Here is an 8715-nt window from a genome sequence, read left to right as displayed (position 1 = left end):
CTTTCCCTTGCTCTTTTCCATCTATCGCAGACTTCCAGGTTAGGGCTCTTCCTCTCTCCCGTTTTCTCAGGGAGAATCTGGGGAGCAGGCAGGACTGGATGGAGACCTGTGGAAAACCTGAGCAGGCTGGTGACCATCCTTCTTTCAATCTCAGATTCTAAATTGATATTTTATTTCAGATTTGGCTCAAGCTTTTAGAGACGACGGCACTGCAGCTCCTTTGCTCTACTTACTGTGTCAGGCAATTCAGTCCTGGTCCCAAACAAACCTGCACACCCTGCTCTTAAAACAAAAGTACCCCAGCAAACTGTCATCCTCAAATTGGATTCTCCCTGACCGTTCATATGAATTCAATTTTCCTCATTTCATTATATTTCCGGAGGTATCGTGGCTCCCTTCATAGATTGCGTTACAGGCAGCTACCCAGTCTTGCCTACCCCTTAACCAGGCTATCTTCAGGGTGAAGTCCACTCACTAGTGCCTCTTCTCTTTGGCACAGGAAGCCCCTCTCCCTGCCCAACCTGCAGGTCCTTTCTTCTTCTCCTGAAGTTCCCCCTTCTTCCTGCTCCACTCTAATCTTTTCCCTTTCTTGAGCATTTCTGCCCTCTAACATTCTCTCTGCCATCATGTGAGCTAATATACTTTTTAGTAGATTTAAGGAACCTTCTCAGAGCAGGCTGAGTAAATTCCTAGTCTATACATAATATAAACTTTTCAGTACAAGCAATGACTGCTTTCACCTTTCTCTACCTCTGGGGAGCTATTTTTGTTGTTGTTATTAATCCTCACCTGAGGATATTTTTCCATTGATTTTTAGAGAGAGTGGAAGGGAGGGGAGAGACAGAGGGAGGGAAACATCAAAGTGAGAAGGACCCATGGATTGGTTGCCTCCCACAGGCACCTCGACCAGGGCTGGGTTTGAGCCTGCAACCCAGGTATGTGCTCTTGACTGGGAATTGAACCCACGACCCTTCAGTCCGCAGGCTGATGCATGATCCACTGGCTAGGGCTGTGGGGAGATATTAAAAAGTACTATTTATCATAATTGTTTACAGACAGTAACAAGATTAAAATATATATTAACACTAGATGCCCGGTGCATGAAAATTCATGCACTTGGGGGGGATCCCTCAGCCCTACCTGGCCCCTCTCACAGTGTGGGAGCCCTCAAGGTATGTCCTAAGCTGCAGTCTCGTCTCCCTCTGCAGGAGGCGACCAGGAGGATCAGGGGAAGGTGCCACCCCCATTACCCCACCACTGCTGCTGCCTCTGGCTTCCCTCTGTGGGAGACGACTGGCCAATCAGGGGAAGGTGCCACCCCCATCATCCCACTGCTGCTGCCAAAGCCGGCCTCCGTGGCTGTGGGCCCTTGGCCCTTGCTTCTTAGCGCTAGCCCCGCCCCCCTCGCCCACTTGTGGGGTGGTGATCTGGGGCCAGGCTGGCTGGGGGAGGGGCTGGGGGAGGTTGAGGCACTGTGGTCGCAACCTGTCCAGCCTCTGCGGAGGCTCTGGGACCACGGCGCTGCCGCCTCTCCCAGTGCCGCTTCTGCAGAAGGAGGGGTGGTGGCATGGGTGGGACTGGACTGGGCCTGTGGCCACCGCCTCTCCTGCACCACTGGCCCTCAGCCCTCACAGCTGCTGCAGCTTTGTCTGGAAGGATGACCATAAGACATCAGGCCTAATTAGCATATTACCCTTTTATTAGTATTGACTAGAGGCCTGGTGCATGAAATTCGTGCAAGGAGCGGGTGTCCCTCAGCCCAGCCTGCACCCTCTCCAAACTGGGACTGCTCAGGGACATCCCTCTTGCAATCTGGGACCTCTGGCTCTAACCGCTCACCTGCCTGACTGCCCGATCGCCCCTAATCACTCTGCCTGCTGGCCTAATCCCTCTAACTGCCTCTGCCTCTGCCTCGGCCCCACCACTGTGGCTTTGTCCAGAAGGTTGTCTGGAAGATGTCTGGTCTAATTAGCATACTACCCTTTTATTAGTATAGACTAGAGGCCCGGCGCACAAAAATTTGTGCACTCAGCCCGGCCTGTGCCCACTCACAGTCTGGGACCCTCGGGAGATAACGACCTGCTGGCTTAGGCCTGCTCCCAGGTGGCAGAGGGCAGGCGCTATCCCTAGGTGCAGCCCCTGGTCAGGCTCAGAGCAGGGCTGATTGGGGAGTTGGGGGACCGCCCCTGTCATGCACAGAGCAGGGCCAATGGGGGTTGGGGAGCGCCCCCCTGTCACTCATAGAGTAGGGCCGATAGGAGAGTTGGGGCACTGCCCCCTGTCACACACAGAGCTGCAGGGCAATCAGGGGGTTGGGGAGCTCCCCCATATCAGGCACAGAGAAGGGCTGATCAGGGGGTTGGGGCACCTTCCCCTGTTACAAACAGAGCCGTAGGGCGATCAGGGAGTTTGGGCGCTTCCCCCTGTCACGCTGATCCTGGTGCCGGGAGGCCTCGTGGCTCCGCTGATCCCAGTGCTGGGAGGCATATTACCCTTTTACTATATAGGATAGAGGCCTGGTGCCCGGGTGGGGGCCGGCTGGTTTGCCCTGAAGGGTGGCCCCGGTCAGGGTGGGGGTCCCCGTTAGGTTGCCCGGCCAGTCTGGGTGAGGGGCTGAGGGCTGTTTTCAGGCTGGCGGGTGACTGAAGCTCCCAACCACTCCTTTTTTTCTTTTTTTCTTTTTTTTTAATTCTGGACCAGCTTTAGCTCTGAGGCTTGACTCCAGCTCTTAGGCCTCCGCTGCTGAAAGCAGGTTTCTGGCCTTTGTTTACCTTCTGTATTTGAAACAATGCTGCGATCCTGCTGGCTCAAGGCCAACGACTAAAGCAGGTTTCTGGGGTTTTGTTTCGCTTCTGTATTTGTAACATAGTTGCTTAGAGTTGCAGCTCAGAGGCCGGCAGCGGCAGGTGGGGAAGGTTGGAGTACCTGAAGCAAGCAAGCCTCATGTTAGTTTTCAGCTGCCTGGCTGCCGGCCGCCATCTTGGCTGGCAGTTAATTTGCATATCGCCCTGGTTAGCCCATGGGTAGGGTAGCGGTCGTACGCCAATTACCATGTTTCTCTTTTATTAGATAGGATTAGTATATGAACCATGTCAATATTGTTGAAATATGTATGTATGTAGTTATTTATTGAAAGATTTAAAATTAATTTTTAGAGAGAGAGAAAAGGTGAGGGAGAGAGCTGTGAGGGTGAAACATCAATTGGCTGCCTCCTGCACGCCCCCTAACAGGGGAATGAGACCACAACCTGGGCATGTGCTCTGACAGGGAATTGAACCTGTAACTTTCTGGTGCACAGGTTGACACCTAACCAACTGAGCCACACTGCTCAGGGCTGAAACAGTATTTATGATAATATATAAAAAATCAAAAGTCACATATGGATTACAGTTAAAATATATGGTTATATCCTGAAAAAAAAGTAGTTTGGAATTATGTAAACAGAACAAGTAAATTGCTGAACAGCTTTTAAAGAAAGAAATTTGAATATGTATATTTAAATGATCTTGTCTATTTTATAATCAACTTTCTTGAAAGTCTTTTTTTTCAATGCTGTTATGTCATCAGCTTAAAATATTTTTGGAATTCCTCTTTTAATATAGCTATTGAATGCCTATTTATTAGACAATGAAGAAAATCAGGCTCCATTTTAGCTATTTTAAAATTTGTTTTTTTATTATCACAATAATTACTATAACCAAAGCCCAATACAGTTCTAACTAATTTGATTGGCCACTTTACCCCACCTGGAAGTCAAATAGCTATTTGCTATTTCTAAAACTTTTATCTGCCTTCAAAGCATAAAGATTTGCCATTATTGAAAAATGAACACAATTGTGACAGTGAAACATCAATTGGCTGCCTCCTGTACGCCCCCTTACAGGGGAATGAGCCCGCAACCTGGGCATGTGCTCTGACTGGGAATTGAACCTGCAAACGTGGTTCAGTGGTTGAGCATCAACCTATGAGCCAGGAGGTCACGGTTCGATTACCGGTCAGAGCACATGTCCAGACTGCGGGCTCAAAGATGGTTGGGGGCATGCAGGAGGCAGCCAATCAATGGTTCTCTCTCATCATTGATGCTTCTATCTTTCTCTCCCTCTCCCTTCCTCTCTAAAATCAATAAAAGTATTTTTTTTAAAAATATTTGCCATTATTGAAAAATGAACATGCTGCCAGGCCAGTATGGCTCAGTGGTTGAGTATCAACCCATGAACCAGGAGGGCATGGTTCAATTCCCTGTCAGAGCACATGCACAGGTTGCAGGCTTGATCCTCTATAGGAGGTGTGCAGGAGGCAGCTGATCAACGATGTTTCTCTTTCATCAATGTTTCTATTCCTTTCTTCATCTCCCTTCCTCTCTCTCTCTAAAACTCAATAAAAACATTTTTAAAAAAGAAAAATGAACATGCCACAAACACTGATACCAGTTTCAAATACACTAAACAATGACAGAATCATAAGAATAAGTATCTGGCTTTCTAAAATAGAAACCTGAAGGGGATATCATTCATTGGATGTATAAGTGCTAGTATTTTAGTTTGCAAACTAGCTACAGTATTTTCTAATATGCTCTCTGACATCTTTTTGACGATCAAACTCAGAAACAGAAAGTAGAAAGTAGCTGCCAGTGGCTGGAGGGAGAGGGAAATGGAAAATTATTTAATAGAAACTGGTTATATGATAATATGAATATACATATGTACTAAAGCATACACTAAACAATGGTTAAAATGATAATTTTATGTGCATTTTACCACAATCAAAATATGTTTTAATTTAAAAACTAAGTTAGATTAAACTTAACACCTACATGATAACAAAGTATATAAAAAGTTTCTAAGAATATGTAAGATTATAAAAAACATACAATATAATTTATTAGTGCTTGTTCCACCATGTGGACATTTAAAAGTACACTGATAAAATAATATTATGTCCTTCATTTTCAAAGATGTACTTCTCCACTTCCCTTCACTACCCCGTTCCTTTCCTTGGAGGCAAACACTCTATTTCCCAGATACCCTTCCAGAGGCATTTGATACATATACACGTTAAGTGGAAGCTTATACACTTTGTTTTTAACATAAATAAAAGTATGACATACATAGAGTACTGTTTTTTCCTATTTATATATTGGAATTCATTCTGTATTAGCTGTGGCAGTATGTTGAGATGTGGCAGACTGGCCTAATAGACTGTATCCTATTTTCTAATGCCTCTTATGATCCACATCATACACATTTGTCTATGCCCAAGCCGAAGAATAGAATTTTCTGCTTTTTAAAATTAAATTGCTTCTTCAGAGGCCAAGTGACTCTAAATGCTGAAACTAAGTGATCTACTTTATAAAGGAAAAAAATTACCTTAAAAGAAGCAAAGGCATCTGATGCAATATCAAATGTTGACAACTCCACATACTTAAAGAAATCTCTGAATTGATTAGAAAAGAGGATGATTTTGGCAAGTGGTTCATGTCGAATACATTCTCTCAGCATAATTCCACAACGTAAGGCAATCTGTGGGGCTTCATATCTAAAGCAAAAACAAGAGATAGAGAACTCTGTTATCCTATTAACAAAATAATATTAATAGTATCAAAAGAACCTTTTCAATACTGCTGTTAATGGAGGCATAGATAGCACTTGTCATAGTTCTTTCAAACACCATTCATCCAATGCCCACTGAATATCTATGATGTGTGTGGTATTATTCCAGGTACTGGGGGTACATCAGTAAGCAGACAAGGTCACTTGCTTCCTAGTCAAGGTCACTTGTTCCATATTTTAGAGAGGTTACTTACATCTGGTGGGGGAAGAGGCAGGCTATAAGAAATGAAAAGATAATTTCATTTTCTGAGAAGTGCTCTTAAACTAAAGAGAATAAAAATAGTGTGACAGGCTGAGCCTGTCATGATAAGATTGGTATTTCCTTTGGTTGCCCCTCAAACCCTGCACCCAATTACAGGCCAGACAAAGCAATGCCAGAGATCTGCTTTATTGGGGGAAAGTATCCCAACCCTAATGCATGTGTAGTTTAGCCCCAGACAACTATTGCATGACCTATCGACATTATAACAGTAAAAAACACACCCTAGGTAGAGATTTAATACACTAATGAGACATGTGACACATGAAGAAACATGATATACTGTGCAAGCACCAAAGAGCCCCACCACTACATGCTTAGACATTATACTAAGATGTCATCTTTCCTGTCTAAAATCCTTTAAAACTGCTCCCCAGCCATTGCTCAAAAAGTAGCATCTTTCCTGTTTTCTAAGTGTTGTCTCCCTTTGTGCATGAAGCTTTAACGAACCTTCACCTGAGTCATGATTCTGTGGGTCCTCTATTTTTGCCTAGAACCCAGGGCTCCAGTAACAACAGGTATATTTAGAGTGTAACTAGTACTTAATTTAATTTACTTTGGATTGAGTCGCCAGGGAATAGGCAAAGCATTCCAAGCGAAGGGAGCTAACTGTACAAAGGCTCTAAGGCAAGAACCAGCTTGATTAGTTAGAGGAGAAGGCCAATGTAGTTGAAGTGCAGGGGGAAGAGCAGTGAATGGTGTGAAATGAGGCAGGAGTGCAGAGAAGGGCAGGGGCCTGATAACCTACAGGACTTTCAATAGGGAGTCTTTGGAGAGTTTAAAGCAAGAAAGTCCAACTAGAGATGATGGTAGCTTGGACTGGGGTAGTAGTAGTAGAATCGCTGGCTGTGGTCAGGTCATGCATATTGTTTGATGTAGCTAGGGCAGGGGAATCAATTTGGGGTGAAACTGAAGATTAAAGCATGAGTTCTGTGTTTGGGGCTTAAATATAATTGGATAGATGGTGGTGTCATTCATTAAAATGAATAAACTAGTTGAGGAACAGGTTAGAAATTAAGAGATTGTCTTTGACCATGTTAACTTTGAGATGCCTGATATCTAGTTAGAGACATCGTCTTTGCAGTAGTATATACCCATCTGGAGTTCAGAAAAAAGATAAGGGACAGATATATATATATAATCTACACTAATAAAAGACAAAGATGCTAATTGACCATATCTTCACTATGCCCACCAGCCAATCAGAAGAGTATGCAAATTAACCCAACAAAGATGGCCATTAGATTTGCATACTACAGGTAGGATGGGCAGCACCAGACGCCACCCATGGGATCTGGGCCGCAGATCGGGGACCAGGGAGATGGGGTGGGCAGTGCCAGACACCACCCGGGGAGGCGGAACCGGTGATCACCCTGGCCAGAGGCCTGAGACCTGGGCAGGGGCAGAGCGGGCCATTGGAGCGGGCTGGGGGTCCCTGCCCAAGCCTAATGCCTGTCCAGAGGCCTGAGGCCTAGGAAGGGGTGGAGCCGGCAATCGCCCGGGGCTGGGGGTCCCCTGCCCAGGCCTAATGCTCTGGCCAGAAGCCTGAGGCCTGGGAAGGGGCGGAGCCTGTGATTGAAGTGGGCTGGGGGTCCCCTGCCCAGACCTAAGACCCAGGCCAGAGGCCTTAGGCCTGGGCAGGTGATTGGAGTGGCCTGGGGGTCCCCTGCCCAGGTCTAACGCCCAGCCTAAGGCCTTAGGCCTGGGCAGAGGTGGAGCCTGGGATCGGTATGAACTACAGAGGAAACACCTTTTCTGAGCACTCATTGGCTAAGCTCCCTGTATGCTTTTTAAAGAAAGTGGCCATTTTTTCATGGTCAAGGGACTGGAGTCCATGTTGATGAAAACACCGTGGTGGCTGCAGTGACTGGCAGTGGCTGCAGCAGCGGGGTGATGGGGCTGGTGCCTTCCTCTGATCAGCCCGGTCGCCTCCCACAAAGGGAGGCCAGACTGCAGCTTAGGCCCGCTCCCCAAGGAAAGCAGGGAGCAGTAGGCCTAAGCCATCAGTAGGACATCCCCTGAGGGCTCCCAGTATGTGAGAGGGGGCAGGCTGGGCTGAGGGACCACCCCACATGACAGTGCACGAATTTTGTGCACCAGGCCCCTAGTTTGCATATAATAAATAACCAGCAATTAATAGTTTTGGATTGACTGACTCACTATAATCATGAAGTAGAATTACAGCTCTCAGCAAAAACTACACTAGAAAAACACAATGTCTATTGTAAGGAACAATCCAGGAATAGCATACTAGACCTGTTCCATTTCTAATTTAATAACAATTTTTCAAGTGTCAAATTTAACAATGAAATAAATCTAGGTTTGAGTTATACTACAGTGTATAATAAGGTTTTAAGAAAATGAACAATATTGAAGGAGAAAAGCATTGTCATTTATTCACAGAGGACTTAAGGAAATATAAAGACTGTTGGCTCAGAGCAGGGGTGGGAAACATCCATCCTACAGGCCGTATAAGGCCTGTGAAATCATTTGGTCTGGCCCTGTCAAGGCATTAGGGATGAGTTAATTAAATGTTTGACCAAATATAGTAGCTAATTTTTTTTTAAGTTGATAATTTTGTATGGCCTGCGAATGATGTTATAAATATTCAAATGGCCCTTGGCAGAAAAAAGGTTTCCCACTCCTGGTTTAAGGGATCTGTAATACACATATATCATTCTAATCTGACTACCCTCCAGGATACTGGCTTTCGATAGCTTATTGCCTATTATATAAAGAGGTGGTTCATAAGTTAAGCCTATCTTAAGTTTAAAATCACAATAACAATAACCTTAGGTTTGGTAAAGAACAAATATTCATTTCATTTATTCTACTTATAGATAAGGT

The 8715-nt window shown here is 45.3% G+C and overlaps 1 protein-coding gene across 7 annotated transcripts in view; it reads right to left on the bottom strand.

The window, feature by feature from the left end:
- The window catches only part of CAB39L (calcium binding protein 39 like), a 133573-nt gene that overhangs the window by 27867 nt on the left and 96991 nt on the right, over nucleotides 1-8715 (bottom strand). For all 7 annotated transcript variants that reach the window (XM_015562323.1, XM_015562320.1, XM_015562321.1 and 4 more), the window contains one exon: nucleotides 5367-5535. In XM_015562323.1, the coding sequence (XP_015417809.1) occupies nucleotides 5367-5535 (169 nt within the window). The remainder of the gene's footprint in view (nucleotides 1-5366; nucleotides 5536-8715) is intronic.

Source organism: Myotis davidii, unplaced genomic scaffold (assembly GCF_000327345.1).
Source record: "Myotis davidii unplaced genomic scaffold, ASM32734v1 scaffold577, whole genome shotgun sequence".
NCBI lineage: Eukaryota > Metazoa > Chordata > Mammalia > Chiroptera > Vespertilionidae > Myotis > Myotis davidii.
Note: the sequence above shows the minus strand (reverse complement) of the source record. Positions and strands in the feature narration are given on the sequence as shown.